Raw genomic sequence first — 17,836 nt, 5'->3', positions numbered from 1 at the left:
CTCGACTGTATTAGCCATCATGCTACTCGTTAGCTGGTCCACCCCCTCGACTGTATTAGCCATCATGCTACTCGTTAGCTGGTCCACCCCCTCGACTGTATTAGCCATCATGCTACTCGTTAGCTGGTCCACCCCCTCGACTGTATTAGCCATCATGCTACTCGTTAGCTGGTCCACCCCCTCGACTGTATTAGCCATCATGCTACTCGTTAGCTGGTCCACCCCCTCGACTGTATTAGCCATCATGCTACTCGTTAGCTGGTCCACCCCCTCGACTGTATTAGCCATCATGCTACTCGTTAGCTGGTCCACCCCCTCGACTGTATTAGCCATCATGCTACTCGTTAGCTGGTCCACCCCCTCGACTGTATTAGCCATCATGCTACTCGTTAGCTGGTCCACCCCCTTAAGTAAAGCTGAGGCCGCAGGTGTGAAATGAGGAGCGCCATCTAGAGGCTGGACAAACACGGGACTGGGGGGGCGGGGCGGGGCGGGGGCGGGAGCGGGGGGCTGACAGGCCTATGGCTACAGTTAGTACTTTTTCACACTGCCTGTCCGTCAGGCTCGTGTAAATAGAGAGACAACAGCTCCATTGAGACGGCTGGTATGTGAATGTGTGTGTGTGTGTGTGTGTGAATGTGTGTGTGTGTGTGTGTGTGTGTGTGTGTGTGTGTGTGTGTGTGAGTGAATGTGTGTGTGTGTGTGTGTGTGTGTGGAGTAACTACACTACAGTGTCAGCCATAGGAAACAATAGACTGCCGCTCTCATTAAAGCTGCCGCTGTGGCTGAGGTCTCCCTCAGTGGCCCCCGGTCCGTCCGCTGTACTGCTGGACGCTGTACCGTCCCACCAAACCCCACACCGAGCTCTCCGTCCACTCTGCCCCGTCCCTGCAAGATCATTACATAACTAACACCGGTCAAACTCCAGCGGCCTGCACGTGGGCCCACACTCCCAGAGCAGAGCTGGACCCGAAACTGTGCCCAAATATGCCCTAAAGGGACATGGAATACCCATAATCCATTGTGTTGTTTGGTTTGTAAACAATAGTCTGACCGGGGCAGAGTCCAGACCTTAACATCGTTGGACTTGGATGGTGAGATCTTCATGCATGGAGTTTCGAACACAGCTCAGAAGCTAATAATGGACCCCCAATGAACCCAGTGCAAGACCCGGTAGACCACCAACGCTGCCCCCACCCACGTCAGGACACGTCCAGCTGCTCTTCTAGACTAAGGCAGGACTCAGAGCGAAGGTTCGAAACCCGGGTCGCGCTGCTTTGCCATCAGCAGCCGGAGGCCTAGAGAGCACAGCCCGGTGGGTTGATGGCACGGGCCGGCGCTGGCTACCTGGCATCAGCGGCTGTAGGAACGGGGATGGGGTAACCTGGGCCTTCCCGATTGGGTAGAAAATGGGGTACCATTAGAGCTACGATTCTTAAAAAGAAAACGGAACCTTCTGGACGTTCTAGGTCACTATTCTGAAGACCTCCGGAAGCGTTCAGGCCCAGGTTCACATCACTTACAGGCTCCACCAGTTGTTCTACAGTGGAGGAGCTAATGATTTTCCTATGAGGATTCAGGGCCCAGAGAGACCCTCGGCTGTCGTTATCTAGAACACCGTCAGCAGAATTCACAACTGACCGCTGTTAAGAACACGGGACGAGCCGCACCGAGCGTGTTCCAGCCGGCCTCTCTCTCTCTCCCTCCCTCACCCACTCACTCACTCGCTCGCTCGCTCACTCACTCAGGGGGGCGGCGTCACGCTCAGGCTGCGCTCGGCTCGGTAAACAGGCCTGCGCTGTGTCAGAGCTGTAACTTCATAGCAACCACCTAGCAACACTACAGCAACCAGTTAGTACATCCATAGCACCCACATAGCAACATTATAGCAACCACCTAGTGACCACTTAGCAACTACCTAACAACACCATAGCAACCAGTTAGTAACTCCATAGGAACCTCCTTTGCAACACCATAACAACCACCTAGTGACCGTTTAGCAACCACCTGGCAACACTACAGCAACTAGTAGGTAACATTTTAGCAAGCACATTGCAAAACAATTGCAACCATTTAGTAACTTCAAAGGAACCAGTTAGTAAATCCATAGCACACATCTAGCAACACCTGATGACCACTTAGCAACCACCTAGCAACCAGTTAGTAACTCCACAGGAATCTCCTTGCAAGACCATAGCAACCACCCTAGTGACCACTTAGCAACTATAGCAACCGCTTAGCAACAGTTTAGCAAGCACATTGCAAAACAATTGCAGCCATTTAGTAACTTCATAGCAACCACCTAGCAACATTACAGCAACCAGTTAGTAAATTCATAGCAACCACCTGGTGACCACTTAGCAACCACCTAGCAACACCAAAGCAACCAGTTAGTAACTCCATAGGAATCTCATTGCAACACCATAGCAACCACCTAGTGACCACTTAGCGACTATAGCAACTAGTAGGTAACTGCATAGCAACCACTTAGCAACACTACAGAAACTAGTCAGTAAACCCATAGCAACCACCTAGCAACATTATAGCAACCACAGTACAGCAACCAAACAAATGTAACAGTTTCACCCTAGTGACAGTGTAGCAACAGCATAGCAACTGTCTGGAAGTGGGAAGCCCTTCATTTTCCTTCAGGAGGTTCACTTTTCTAGTTGCTGTTGTTGTTGTCCTGCAGGCAGGGCTGAAGGGGGGTCACTACAGAGGGACAGAGCCTTTAGAGCCGCAGCTTTTAACAGGGTTTGGAGAAAGAGCTAAAAAACCACAGGATTATAGAGTCCCTCGTTCAGCTGGACACACTGAGGGGCCGAGAGAGCTGACCCAGGATCAGAGAGCTGCTCCGCTGTGCTGCAGATAAATCCTGTGTGTGGGAAAGCCACAGCAATCCAGGATCAGCTCCGGCCTGGCAGCTGCGAGCAGCCCTCCAGCGTGAAAGGAGGAACTCAGTGCTCCGGCCATGGCAGCACTGAGGACTGCAGTGTGTGTGTGTGTGTGTGTGTGTGTGTGTTCTAGAACATCCTAGAACCGTGAGAATAAGGGAGAACATCCCCACACCCACCTGGCATCCTCTCCTCTCGATCTCGGTGATGCACTTCTCTATGATGAGCGGCACCATCAGCCCCGCCCCCTCCCGCTCCACCACGCGGGCCGCCTCCACTCCGAACACATTCGACATGTTCGGCCCACCCAGAGAGTTCTGCCACTGCTCCATGAGCCCCAGCTTGACGTAGATGGTCCCGCGAGGCTCCAGGCGCACGGCCAGCTGGTGGGTGCGGGTGGCAGTGCGGAACAGGGGCGGCAGCACCACCGTCCCGTGGCAGCAGACGCGGTTCCGCCGCGGCGCCGCCTCCCAGCTGAAGAGAGCCAGCTTGAGGTGCTGCGCGTTCTCCAGCTCGATGTTGAAGGTGTGGTCCATGTCCAGAAAGCCGGTGCTGCAGGTCAGGAGAGCCGTGCGCGCTTTGTTGACCGAGTCCACCTGGATGGCGCAGTAGACGTGGCGCGAGTCGGCCCGCGGCGGCTTCAGCCCCTCCACCCCGTAGAAGTGGAGGCTCAGGTCGCCTGAAACGTACGCCGTGCACTTGGGCTGCTCTGAGAAGCTGTACTGCCGGAAGGCATCCACGTCTAGGTCCGTCTTTGGTGCTCCTGCTCCTGCCCCCGCGTCCTTGTCCCGAAACCTGCTGGACTTGCCCTCGGACGATCCGTGCTTTCCCGATTTGGCCACCAGCTCTGGCGAGTCTCCGTCGCTAAGGTAACCCCCTTTGCTGGCCGATTTGGGCACCCCGCCTTCGCTGCCCTTCTTCTTGCTGTAGCCGTGTTGCTGAGTGGACACGCTGCTGTCCAGATGGTAGCGCCAGATCACGTTTCCACTCGCTGACGCCGGCGGGGTCGCGCCCTGCTCGCCCGTCCCGGTAATTCTGGCTTCCGATTGGCCGTTGGTGGTGCTGCCATTGCTGACGGGGTTCCCTTTAACGCTGAGCTTCCTGCTGAGCTCGGGAAGCTTCTTCATCCTCATGGAGAGCTTCCTGACGGTGCGTGGAGATTTGATCCGGTCATGGAAGGACCAGTTGATGGAGCAGCTCTTCTTGGCTGGGTTTGGACTGGAGGGAGGAGATAAACCCGCAGCACTTTGTTCAGAAAGTTCTGCAAAGAACCAGAGAAGGAGAGAACCTTAATATAATAAATCCTTCACAAATACAATCAAATTAACATGCAGGTTCTAAGAGTGAAGTGTGGGCCCCCATACGGACCCTCAGGGTACGAAGGCGAGGAACCCTGACCCGGCCTCCCAACAAACACCAGTAAACTCATGTTGGCGGTCAAAAATCATCATACAGCTCCCAACACTCACAGCATACACAATCTAGAACCGCGTGGAACACCTTAGAACATTGTGGATGGAGGACGGGCATTGTGGAACAGTGAGAGTTCAGTGAGAACATCATAGAACAACATGCATGATGCAAATGGCCGATGACAGTCTAGAACCGTGCGATTAAGGAGACCACTCTAGAACCGTGGAAATAAGGGAGAACAGTGTTAATGGCAGAGAACATGTTAGATCAGTGAGAACAGAGGAGAACATTCTTGTCCCCTTTCAAACAGGGTCAACACTGTGGAGTAGTGTGACTGACGGAGAACCTTCAAAAAGGGTGGAAACTGGGGCTGAGATGAGGCTAAGAACCTTGCAGAACGATCTAGAACAGTGCAAATGTGACGTGGAGAACACAGCACAACAGCGTAAATAAGGGTGAGCGCTGTAGCCTCGAGTGAATCGAGAGAACGGCGTAGAACAGTGTGTAGACTAGCGCAAATAAAGGGGGGGAGCATCCTAGAACCGCACCAATGGGAAGGACATTCTAGAACAGCGTATGGCGTCTAGAACCCGTGTAGAACAGCATGAATAAATGTTAACACTCTAGATGAGCTTAGAGAACATCTGAGAGACAGCCAGCTCTCCAAGTCCAGCTTTGAGGTTGGAGGTGCTTGCTGGAGAACCCTGTACACTCTGGAGCTTGAGGAGTTAAAAAGAACCGGAGAACCAAAACACAGAGGACCAGTGTGTTATTATAACAGCACACATAAACACAGGCCGCCAGCGAGCTCTGTTCCGTGTTCTCCGCTGCAGAACGAGGTGACCTGTGCACAACGCGGCTCGGCCAGCGGGAAGCTGTTTGGTTGACCCTCGGTTAACCTCGGCATGGAACGGGGAGCCACGCTCTCGCCTGGACAGGCAGAACCGTGGCACTGGCTCTGACTGGGTGATTACAGGGTCTTTCCTCTAATGAGGAGCCTCCCGCGGTCAGCGGTCCTCCACCAGCACCTGATGAAGAGCCTGATGTCTCCAAAACAACGCTAACGCTAACCCCACCACCCCGTCACGCAAAGCAGACCAGCACCTGGCGAAGAGCCTGACGTAGCGCTGGGATGGCGGCAGCTGCTTTTGGGACGTCCCGAGGTGTTTAGGACCCTATCTGATGGTCAGTTTCTTCTCAAAGAGACCGATCCACACCAGACTCTGCCCCCTCAAACACTGAATTATGCAGAAAGGCTGAAACGCCAGTCGAGTTTCCTTCAACTCTCCGGAAGAGCATTCCAGGCTCCTACACGGCAAACAGCGAAACCACTGACCGCCCGCTGGGAGATGAAAGGCCGCGCTGTCCGTCTAAAGCTGCCAGAGCAAGAAGGAAAACCCAGTGGACGTCTGTACAGTCCAGATCTATTCTGGGACGGCCTGTAAATCACACTGGGAGCTGCTATCCACGCCATACAGCAGCGCTGGGTCTTACAACCCCGTCACACTAGCTTGCTTTCCATTTTTGCCATTTCCAACCACCCCGTCACGCCATTTTCGAGGGAAATTTACCACCCCGTCACCCTGTTTATTGTAAACATGGCTCCCGTGTTCCTTGTCAAGGTCCAATCTTTAAGGTTTTATATCAAAACACAAAAGAAACAAAAAAAAAAAAACAGGGTTTGCTTTTGATGAAACCCCATGATACAATCATACATCATATGACAAAAGTATTGGGACACCTGTTCATTCACTTCTCATTTCTTCTGAAATCAAGGGGATTTAAAAGAGTTGATCCTGCTTTTGTGGGACTAACTGTCTCTACTGTCCAGAGAAGAAGACGTTCTACTAGATTTCTACTAGGAGCAGCATTGTTGCAAGGATTTGATTGCATTCAGTGACAAGAGCATGCTGGTGAGTTCAGGATGTTGGATGATGATGATCACCAGCCCGCCTCATCATCCCAAACTCCCCAACTCCCAATGCCACGGTGTACCACCATCCATCATTCCAGAGAACACAGTTCCTCCACTGCTCCACAGCTCCTAAATGCTGGGGGGCTTTATACCCCTCTACACCCCACACCTGGCATTATTAGGCAGCATGGTGCCAATAGGTTCATGTTTACCTGCTCCTGAGGAGAGTCCTATTTTATTGGCAGTACTTCTCTACAGGGACTAGACAAGCTGTGTGTGTGTGTGTGTGTGTGTGTGTGTGTGTGTGTGTGTGTGCATTTGCACACCTGTGTCAGCAATGGGTGCAGCGTAGCGTTCATTAAAAGGGGTGTCCAAAAGTATTTGGACATGTAGTGAGTTACATACTATTGAGTTTTACTGATGTTGTCCAGCACCGGCAGTAAAGGTTCGGGAGATTCCACTGCCGATGGAGCTGCAGACGCGGACGTGGACATCACCATCGCTCGGATCGGACGTGGTGGTGTGTGTCGGAGGGTGTTACGCAACAGCAGACAAATGCCTTCAGCGTTAGCTGCTTTCTATTAAAGTCTCCGATCAGATCCCCTTTCATCCGCCCTCATCCGCCCCCACCCCCACCTCCTTATTACCCCACTCTCAATCCCAGTCTCTCTTCCGCTGTGTATCAGTCTCTCTCTCTCTCTCTCTCTCTCTCTCACTTTCCCTCTCTCTGCATGTTCTGGGCTTGTGCTACAACGGCGGCTCTGTTTGTCCGGGTCTGATCTCGCTTGCCCATAACTCGGCTCTGCTTGGCGAGTCTGATCCGCCGCGGCTCGGCCCCGCGCCGAACAAAGGAGCGATTCTGTTCGGGGAAATTAAGAGCGCATACGAGAAGCAGCGGCCGAGCGAGAGCACGAGCGAGAGAGCGAGAGAGAGAGAGAGAGAGAGAGAGAGTGCGAGAGCTGTCACAGTCAGCTGTATTTTGGGGCTGAGCTGTGGTGCCATTCTGGCAGACGCTCTTTGTGTGTGTGTTAAAAAGAGTGTGTGTGTGTGTGTGTGTGCTGGATACTGCGAGGCCTGCCCAGCCATACAGGCCATCACTGCCCCCCTAATCGCGCTCATTTTGGGGTCCCCTGGTTCAAACGTTAACCCCCCCTGGCTTCCACCAGCTTCCCACTATTCCCACTAGGTGGTTTGTACGCCGCCTCCTTTGAACTCAAATGAAATCTCAGATATAAGCCCAGGGTTCGAGGGGTTAAGACCTCCTTATTAGGACACTCTCTCACTTTTATCTCAGGTGAGGAGCTTCATTACACACTTCATTAAAACCCAATGATCAGTTAATACCCGACTAAACGCTGCCGCCGGCTCCTCCTCCTCCTCCTCCTCCTCCTCCTCACTCAGCCCTGAGGACGGCTGATCTGCTGAGAATGTCTCCACAACCCCCCTCACCTGAGGCTAACACTAACACACACACACACACACACACACACACACACACACACACACACTCATTCAACCCCAGATTAGAAGTCAGGGGTGAGAGGGTGCATTCCAGCATACACACACACACACACACACACACACACACACACACACACACACTCACAGGGCTGCACAATCCCACCTCTGGCTCCTTGCACACCTCCAAACATACATCAAAGTCTTTCTTGACCACAGACTGAAGTGTGTGTGTGTGTGTATGTGTGTGTCTCAATCATGTCTTGGGCTGTTGACCGGCCTGCAGAGTGTGTGTGTGTGTGTGTTCAGTTCATGCATTGCTGTGCTCCTGAGTGCCGTTAATAGACTCAGACTGACAGGTGCTGAGAGGGTCGTCATGGTCACCAATCACACTGCTAATTATGGGCTGTCAAAGGCCAGTTTATTGCCCTGTAACACACACACACACACACACCAGCCCCTACAAACAAAAGCAATGTCCAACCCCCTTACACATCTACCACAGAATCTAGTAAAGTACAGTGACAACAGCTAAACACACACACACACACACACACACACACACACACACTCACAACCACACACCTCCTTGCAAAGTCTTTGGCTAATTAAACAGGAAGGGGTTCAAAGGTGAACAGAAAGTTGGACCGGAGATTCCGGTGGACCGGTGGCGTCCACTCCCGCTCGTCACCTGCAGGAGAGCCAGTAAAATTCCTGGGAAATTCCCGGGAGGCTCGAGTGTGAACAGAAGGCGACACATCGCCGGAAAATTCAGCGAGGTCTAGATTACAGCTGGCAGTGGAACACTAAATTCCTTTGGTTTGGAAGATCAAAGGGCATTCCACTTTTGTTTTTCCGGTGGAATCAGCCGGAATTCCGCGGCAGGTTTTAAAGGAATAACTTCGTGAAAAATCAAATGAAGATGATCGATGCGTCCAGATTCAGCCCATCAGTTAAGACAGGCTTAGCATCCGAGTCGTGCTAATCTAGTTTAGAATGGGAGATGCTAGGCTAACGTCGCTAACAAACACTGGACTCTAAACCACACAGATTTGCTTGCATCAAGAAGATGAATATCCAGTGACTGTTAGCAACATTAGCTTCATTAGCTTTAACGTCACATACTGAACATTTCTTGGCTAATCGACTGTCTGGGCGAGTTGTATGACCTCTGGTTATTATGACTGGTGAGGATCCCAGAAGTCCAGTGTTTGTTAGCAACATTAGCCTAGCAACTCCCGTTCGAAACGAAAGAAGCACATCTCGGACGCCAAACCTGTCTTACCTGACCGGCCGTGTGTGGGTCGAGTGATCAATCATGTTCGTTACATTTTTTCCCCGAACCATTTCCTTTGATGTGTGCTTTGATGTGTGATTGATGGTCCCGGGTTTGTAGGACACTGCACTTTCTGAGCGCTGTCCAGAAGCCGTGCTCCAACAGCACCAGCTGTACCAAACTGCACTCAGGCCTTAACGTTACGCCGTAGTCTTCTCTTAGCCTGAGGAGCTGATCTGTATACATGCAGTCTGATGTCTTCAGCACCTCCTGACGAACACCAGGCTGGCGCGTGTACGGGATGTGCGGCTGAAGCGGGATCTCCTTTTCCCCCTTTCAATCATTCAGCGGCAGAAGTTACCAGTGTCCAGTTACAGGACTGATACAGCACATCTTGCAAAGTGGGACAAAGTGGGACCATCACATCACTGACTCAATACATATCTGACCACTGACCACTGGTTTATTCTGATGTTCTGTAGAGTTAACTATGAGACGAGTCAGACGGCAGCGTACAGCACTGAGTCTCCTTCTTCAGAGTCACTCTGCATTAAGTGCAGCTCAAAGGGTTCTGCCCCCTCCACCTGTGGAGAACCGCAGCCCTGCTCAGCCATAATTACAGCCTCCGCTGAGCCGTTAGCAGAGAGGCTAAGCTGCTGCCACCACATCAGAGACAGCGAGGCAGAACAGAGAGAGCAGCGCTAACAAGTCATTAGCCTCTCACACAGAAAACACAGTGCAGCAGCAGACGCTAGGCTATCTTAGGAGAGACGTTCGGGCTGAACATCAGGTCTTCTAAAGGGGCCGTGTGGTGGAAATCGGAATACCCCTATGTGTTTATAATGGTGGTTGCTATGGTGTTGCTATGGTATCCCATATTGCTGATATGGTGATCCTAAATGGTTGCTATGTGGTTGCCATGAGCTTGCTAGATGAGTGCTACGGTGTTGCTATAGATGAATGCTATGGTGTTTCAGGTAGCTGCTATGGTGTTGCTGAGGGCTTGTTAGTTGCTATCCGGTTGCCATGCTATCCCAGATGCCCCTGTGTTTATAATGGTAGTTGCTATGGTGTTTCTATGTGGTTGCTATGGTATCCCACATGGTTGACATGGTGACCATCAATGATTGCTAGGTGGATGGTTGATATGGTGCTCCTGAGTGCTTGCTAGTTGAAATCTGGTTGCTATGGTATCTAAGATGGTTGATAGGGTAATCCTACGTGGTTGCCATGAGGTTGCTAAGTGGTTGCTATGGTATCACAGTGGTTGCCAACATGTTGCTGAGTGCTTGCTAGATGGATGCTACAGTGTCGCAATAGGTGAATGCGATGGCATTTCAGGTAGTTGCTATGGTGTTGCTTATTAGTTGCTAGGATGTTGCTATGGTGTCTCGAGTTCGTGGTCAGGTGTTACAAAATGTGGTTGGGTGGTTGTTACTAGCGTTTCCCGAGTATTGCTATTGCTATCCTATGGTATTGCTAAAGGATTGATATAATGTTGCTAGGTGGTCGCTATGGTGATGCTAGGTGGCCGATATGGCATCCCAGGTGGTTGCGGTGGTGTTGCTATCACCGGTATCACTGCCATGTCTGCACCTGCCTCATATAAATAGACAGAAAACACACGGCTGCGCTGTTTAACAACAAAGGCTGAAAAAAAAGGAAGGTCTGAATGGAGGCTGCATGCCGACACACACTCACACACTCTCTTTAGAGCTGCCAAATGTCTGAGCTCATCAGTAACACACACACACACACACACACACACACACACACACTCACACACACCTCAGTTGGAAGTATTCAGCGTCAATAATTTACTGAGTGACGAACTGAAGTAACAGAAAAACACGTCAAGCTGGAGCCAAATGGCCGGGAGCCCCGCGCCCTGCAGGCCCCGTCTGCTGCCAGAGAGACCTTCAGCAGGTCGGCCTTATTCACCGACACTCCGAGACAGACAGCCAGACAGAGGGTGATGGTTTTCACTCAGGTCTCCGCTGATGTTCTCCAGAGACAGGAAGGTGGTAGTTCTGCGTGGAGAGCTCGGGGGTCTGGAGTCTCTAATCAGCGAAGACCGTTTGACGGACAGCTGCCAAACGCTGCTGAAGTGAAGTGCTTTGGAGTTTTACCCAGTAATTACCCGAGCGCCGAGGCTTTGAGTGAGGGGGGGTGGGGGGGGCGTATTCAGCACCCACTGTCCACTCTGTTAGGCACCCCTACCTAGTTGGTCATCCTCTAGTCCTTTATCAGTGCTCACAGGACGCTGCCCACTGGACACCAGTGCTGAGAAAGACCCACCCCTGCCCCCCGAGTACTACCTGCTCTGTGGTGGTCAGCCCTGTGGGGTCCTGACCACTGAAGAACAGGGTGAAGCGAGGCTAATTAACAGAGTACGTAGAGATGGACAATGAGGTGGTATTAATGTTATGGCAGTGTGTGAAACTACCTATAGCAGTTCAGCCCCGCCCACTCACATTGAAGGAATGCACTTTAACCGCATGCCCCCCGCAGTAGCCCCCAGCTGGAGAGGAAGTGACTATAATGAAAATGCAATGTGTGTGTGTGTGTGTGAAAGAGAGAGAGAGAAAGAGCGAGAGAGCCTGGTAGTAATGGAGGTGTACCTGTAGCTGCTGTCCGTGCTGCTGGGTTCTCCTGCTGCACATCTGGCCGGCACATCTGCCTGTGCAGATGGTTCTGTTCGCAGGAATGCGTGATGTTTGCTTTTCCCACTTCCCCAACAGCTCCAACACCAACGCCGCCGCCGCCCTCCCCCACTCTCCCCTCTTCGGCCCCCGCGCTGGCCCTTCTGGAGGCTCCCCCGGTCCGCGGCGGGGGCGGAGGCTGCAGGAGCAGGGGCAGCGGTTGGGCGGCGGGGACGCAGTGAGGAAGGTCGGCCTCCTCGTCCTCAGGGATGGGGTTGTACCAGATTTCCCCTTCGTCGTCCGCGTCGTTCTCCTCGGCGGGGTCGAAGAGGCAAGGGGGCGGGGTGTCCGGAGACGAGACGATGACGGCGGGTGGGCTCGCGTGGTCGTCCTCGGGCGCGCGGGACGCCGGGGCATCGTCCGGGTGATGCGAGGGGCGGGCGGAGCTCTGGTGCAGCCAGTTGCGCTTCTTGGAGACGGTGATGGAGTTCAGAGGAGACGGACGAGGGCAGGGCTCGCGGCAGGACGGCCCGCAGCTGGACGTCAGAGCTAATGGAGAGAGAGAGAGAGAGAGAGAGAGAGAGAGAGTGAACAAAAATACACAATAAAAGTCACCTAAAACATTTGGGAAGATCTAACGTTCCTCCATCCCACTCTGGAATACTCAGGATAATGCTAATGCTAATGCTAATGCTAAGTGATCAGACACACTCAGTGATCAGACTGCAGAGCTGTAAAGGAGCTGGGAGCTGATCGGTCAGGTGGGTCAGTCAAGTCAGACTGGACTGTAGGATATTAAACACATCGGATCGGGGGTAGAAAGCCTTGGTTTTGACATCTGACCGTGAACGTCAACTGTCCACTCACCCTATATCCTCTAAATGTGGTATCACTGACCACTGAGCCGAAAAAAAAACATTCAGAGAAGCAGTCAACCACCGAAACACACACCCGCACCTACACACACACACACACCCTCTCTAAACAGCCTGTGTTTACAAACACCCCTCAGCGAGGACCTGAATGAAAAGGTGGGGATTCTCCAACGTAAACAAACTGAGCCGAGCTGAAGGAGCTGACCGCTCCCCAGAGGAGGGGACGAGGGACGAGATTACACTCAGCCAAACACGCTGGGCGCGTTACGAGACACGGCCTGGTGGATTTCCCTCAAAGCGCCGCCGAGTCCCGGTCCTGCTGCGACACGCTCCGCAGACGAGCGTAAATATTGTTTTGATATATGTTCGCTCTCGCTCTCGTTAATGACACGTTCCTCTTTCCTGAAGGAAACACGGTCTCACGCGAGCGAGGCTTCAGCAGCCGCTAAATTACAGCCTCGCTAAATATTTTCACTTCTGCAGAGCAGAGCCGGGCCAGCGGCCGGCGGAGGAGGGAAGCAGGGCTGGAGGTGTCATTACAGAGGCTCAGAGGCTCAGGAGCGCAGGAATGAAGCTCGTCCGGGTCATTACCGAAACGGCGGCTAACGAAAACACAACTCACGTGGTCTTACGGTTACATAAGCAGGGGCAGACGCTTTAGCACTTGGCTGAGTTGCAGGCGCACACAGTCGCAGAGCAGCCACACATTCCCGAGCAGTGAAGACTGCACTGTGTCAGAACTGACCCTCCCCTTTTTTGCCCCTCCCCCTACAGTTGCAGGGTGCAATTGGACAGATGTGCACGTTTTTCTGGACAAGCTGAGAGCTCCAGAAGCTTGATCTGAAGGTGGAGCAGCATGTGGGCTGAGGTGGTAGAGTAACACTACAGGATTTTACACTAATATGACTCTATGGGTTCTGCAGCGTTACACAGCAGCAGTTCTGGAGAGAGGTTCTCCTCCTGCAGCTCCACCTCCACCAAACCTCCATAGTGCAGCAGCAGCAGCAGCGCTCCGGCCCGGAGTGGGAATGATGGAGACAAGATTCTCCTTTTTACGGCCTGTGGAGCATCAGCATGATCCTGAAGCTGCTGATTAAAAGGAGACATCACATTTATTCAGTACCCACTATGAATCATCCAGTATACACTATGAATTACTCAGTATCTACTATGAATTATTCAGTATCCACTATGAATCATTCAGTATACACTATGAATTACTCAGTATCTACTATGAATTATTCAGTATACACTATGAATTACTCAGTATCTACTATGAATTATTCCATATCCACTATGAATTACCCAGTATCCATTATGAATTACTCAGTACCAACAATAAATCATTCAGTATCTACTATGAATTACTCAGTATCTACTATGAATTATTCAGCAGCTAATCTCTGACAGGCCACAACACAACAACCCTTCCTCCCTTCATTTCTGAGCTTCCAATTTCTGCTACGAGTTCTAGGTTCCTTCATGTGGGATCAAATACAGAGGAAAAGCAAGCAGATCAAACCCTCCACAAAACTCCGCTCCTCTCCACAACCGCTAAACGCCGGAGGAGCAGAGCGGCGGCTGATCCCAGCAAACCTGCAACTAATAAAACTGAGGATCCACCGAGTTCAGAGCCCAGCTGTGACTTCCACTGTCCCTCCGAGTGTGTGTGGAGCCGAGTGTGTGTGTGGAGCCGAGTGTGTGTGGAGCAGAGTGTGTGTGTGGAGCAGAGTGTGAGGAGCCGAGTGTGTGTGGAACCGAGTGTGTGTGGAGCCGAGTGTGTGTGGAGCCGAGTGTGTGTGGAGCAGAGTGTGTGTGGAGCAGAGTGTGTGTGTGGAGCAGAGTGTGAGGAGCCGAGTGTGTGTGGAACCGAGTGTGTGTGTGGAGCTGTGTGTGTGTGAGGAGCCGAGTGTGTGTGTGGAGCTGAGTGTGTGTGTGGAGCAGAGTATGAGGAGCTGAGTGTGTGTGGAACCGAGTGTGTGTGTGGAGCCGAGTGTGTGTGTGGAGCTGAGTGTGTGTGTGGAGCAGAGTGTGAGGAGCTGAGTGTGTGTGGAACCGAGTGTGTGTGTGGAGCTCTGTGTGTATGTGGAGCCGAGTGTGTGTGTGTGGAGCTGAGTGTGTGTGTGGAGCAGAGTGTGTGTGTGGAGCTCTGTGTGTATGTGGAGCCGAGTGTGTGTGTGTGGAGCAGAGTGTGAGGAGCTGAGTGTGTGTGTGGAGCAGAGTGTGTGTGTGGAGCTCTGTGTGTATGTGGAGCCGAGTGTGTGTGTGTGGAGCAGAGTGTGAGGAGCTGAGTGTGTGTGTGGAGCAGAGTGTGTGTGTGGAGCAGAGTGTGTGTGTGGAGCTCTGTGTGTGTGTGTGGAGCCGAGTGGGGTGCTGGATGCCGCTGTCATGCTGCTTTTAAAGGGTCTTTCATAACTCAGGGAGCATGCACACACACGCAGGGAATTCCAGACCACAGACACACACACACACACAGGCACACATGCTAAGACCCAGACACAGGTCTACAGTTCCCGGGGGGACGCCTGGGGGACGCTATAAATCTGGACTCAAATGCTTCATAAACACAACATCAGAGTTCCTGAAAAATCATCTTCAGAGCTAAAAGAAGAGCCGACAGACCGCCAACCCCCATAACTCTCTATAGGGAGGGTGTGTGTGTGTGTGTGTGTGTGTGGGGGGGGGGTGAATGGAGAGGGGGCAAATTTATAACACCTCTGTCTGCTACTGCAACTTCTGCCACTATTCTTAACTGCAGCCACAAACAGGATCTACTATGAATCATTCAGTATCTACTATGAATGATTCAGTATCTACTATGAATTATTCAGTATCTACTATGAATCATTCAGTATCTACTATGAATTATTCAGTATCTACAATGAATTATTCAGTATCCACTATGAATTATTCAGTATTTACTATGAATTATTCAGTATCTACTATGAATTATTCAGTATCCACTATGAATTATTCAGTATCTACTATGAATTATTCAGTATCCACTATGAATTATTCAGTATCTACTATGAATTATTCAGTATCCTGTATGAATTATTCAGTATCTACTATGAATTATTCAGTATCCACTATGAATTACTTAGTATTTACTATGAATTATTCAGTATCTACTAAGAATTATTCAGTATCCTGTATGAATTATTCAGTATCTACTATGAATTATTCAGTATCTACTAAGAATTATTCAGTATCTACTAAGAATTATTCAGTATCCTGTATGAATTATTCAGTATCTACTAAGAATTATTCAGTATCTACTAAGAATTATTCAGTATCCTGTATGAATTATTCAGTATCCTGTATGAATTATTCAGTAATTACTAGGATTTTTTAGTTGGTAGTAAAGAGGAAGGTCTGATGCAGCTGTTTCCCTGTGCAGCTGACACCAGACAAGTGACTAAGTATCATATTAGAGTCACAAGGACAAAGAGATCAGTATGTGTAACACACACACACACACACACACACACACACACACACACACACACCTCAGACAATTAATCACACAGGGTTAAAGGAACAGTCCTCCAGCACATGATGCTTTTTTCCATATTACTGCTGTCAGGAGCGCTTCGGCGAGTTAACCCGTATCCATGCGTCTGGATCGATACAGAGGAGCACAGCTTCTGTCTATTCTCATAAACATGACGATCGCGGTGCGTCAGGCGGCCCAATAAAGCTGTTATTAGAAAACAGCCGAAGAATCTTTCACCGTAAATCACTCACTCACACACCCACACACACCAGGTGTCCCGCGCTGAACTGAGAGCCTCAGCATTTGAAAGTTACCGGGACTACTTCATTACAACCACGCTAATCACTCAGCATGACTTTCAGCGCTCTGCCCTTGACGGAATCATATCTCCACTGTAGGTCCAGTTCACCCAGATAAACCAGCACACGATGTGCTGACCAACCCAGTTTATCAAGCTGATGTATGAAGGCTCTCCAGTGGAGTGTATCACAGCGAGTAGACACACACTGCAGGACTCTTCTTTCTCTAGGTGACCCGAGGTATCCACTATGAATTACTCAGTACCCACTATGAATTACTCAGTACCCACTATGAATTACACAGTACCCACTATGAATTACACAGTATCCACTATGAATTATTCAATACCTACTACAAAGTGCTCAGTATCCACTATGAATTACTCAGTATCTACTATGAATTACTCAGTATCCATTATGAATTACTCAGTATCTACTATGAATTACTCAGTATCTACTATGAATTACTCAGTATCCATTATGAATTACTCAGTATCCATTATGAATTACTCAGTATCTACTATGAATTACTCAGTATCTACTATGAATTGCTCAGTATCCACTATGAATTATTCAGTATCCACTATAAACTGCTCAGTATCCACTATGAATTATTCAATACCTACTACAAAGTGCTCAGTATCCACTAAGAATTACTCAGTATCCACTAAGAATTACTCAGTATCCACTATGAATTATTCAGTATCTACTATGAATTATTCAGTATCTACTATAAACTGCTCAGTATCCACTATGAATTGTGTGCACTCTTAATCGAGCTGATGTATGAAGGCTCTCCAGTGGAGTGTCTCACGGTGAGTAAACACACACTGCAGGACTCTTCATGCTCTAGGTGACCCGAGGTTAGCTGTAAGGAATAATCCCAGCTGACCTGAGCTACCGTTAATCGCATCGTCCGACTGCAGTCCGGCATCAAGTGACCGAACACAAACAGACTCCACAACGGCGTCGGCATTCAGAACATCCCTCCCAGAGCTTCACGTTTCCATGGAGCTGGAATGCGTCTGAAAGGCAGGGTTGGGGGGCCAAGCGTCCCGTGAGCCCATGAGCGCTGAGTGCTGACCCTGGATCAGGGCCGTCAGCAGAGGTATGCAGTGACTCAATGAGGCGTAAGGCCTGGAGAAACTGGTCTGAGATCAGGACTTTCCAGGGAGGTCAGTCCCACTTTCTCTCTCTGGCTCAAATGCGTCTCAGATCGGATCGGACCTCCTGATGTGGTCTGAGTGACCGGGCTCGGGTCTGGTTTAAATGCGTATGGGGTATTAGGCCTATGGGGTGAGTGGGTGGGGCTTGGAGATTACAATCCGATATATGTACGAATACTTTAATTAACCGACCTTATTTACACTTTAACAAAGATCTGAAGATGAATGCTTGAGAACTGTGGGTAACAGAGGGCCTCAGTTGCATCACTGGAGTCGCTCCGGACGAAGGCAGAGGGTCTAGGCTGTATACGAAGGGTCCTAACGTAGGGGCCGAGCCTAGGCTCTGGAACGCAGCTAATGTTGGGCAGGTTGCCACACACTGAATGTAACGAGCCACAGGAG

General features: G+C 50.7%; 1 protein-coding gene across 1 annotated transcript in view; it reads right to left on the bottom strand.

Annotated features, from left to right (window-relative positions):
* syde2 (synapse defective 1, Rho GTPase, homolog 2 (C. elegans)) overlaps positions 1 to 17,836 on the bottom strand; it is a 37,662-nt gene that overhangs the window by 15,802 nt on the left and 4,024 nt on the right. The window contains exons 2-3 of the mRNA XM_072696072.1: positions 11,578 to 12,147; positions 3,074 to 4,155 (exon numbers count right to left, since the gene is read on the bottom strand). Coding sequence (XP_072552173.1) covers positions 3,074 to 4,155; positions 11,578 to 12,147 — 1,652 coding nt within the window. The remainder of the gene's footprint in view (positions 1 to 3,073; positions 4,156 to 11,577; positions 12,148 to 17,836) is intronic.

This window comes from Salminus brasiliensis, chromosome 14, assembly GCF_030463535.1.
Source record: "Salminus brasiliensis chromosome 14, fSalBra1.hap2, whole genome shotgun sequence".
NCBI lineage: Eukaryota > Metazoa > Chordata > Actinopteri > Characiformes > Bryconidae > Salminus > Salminus brasiliensis.
Note: the sequence above shows the minus strand (reverse complement) of the source record. Positions and strands in the feature narration are given on the sequence as shown.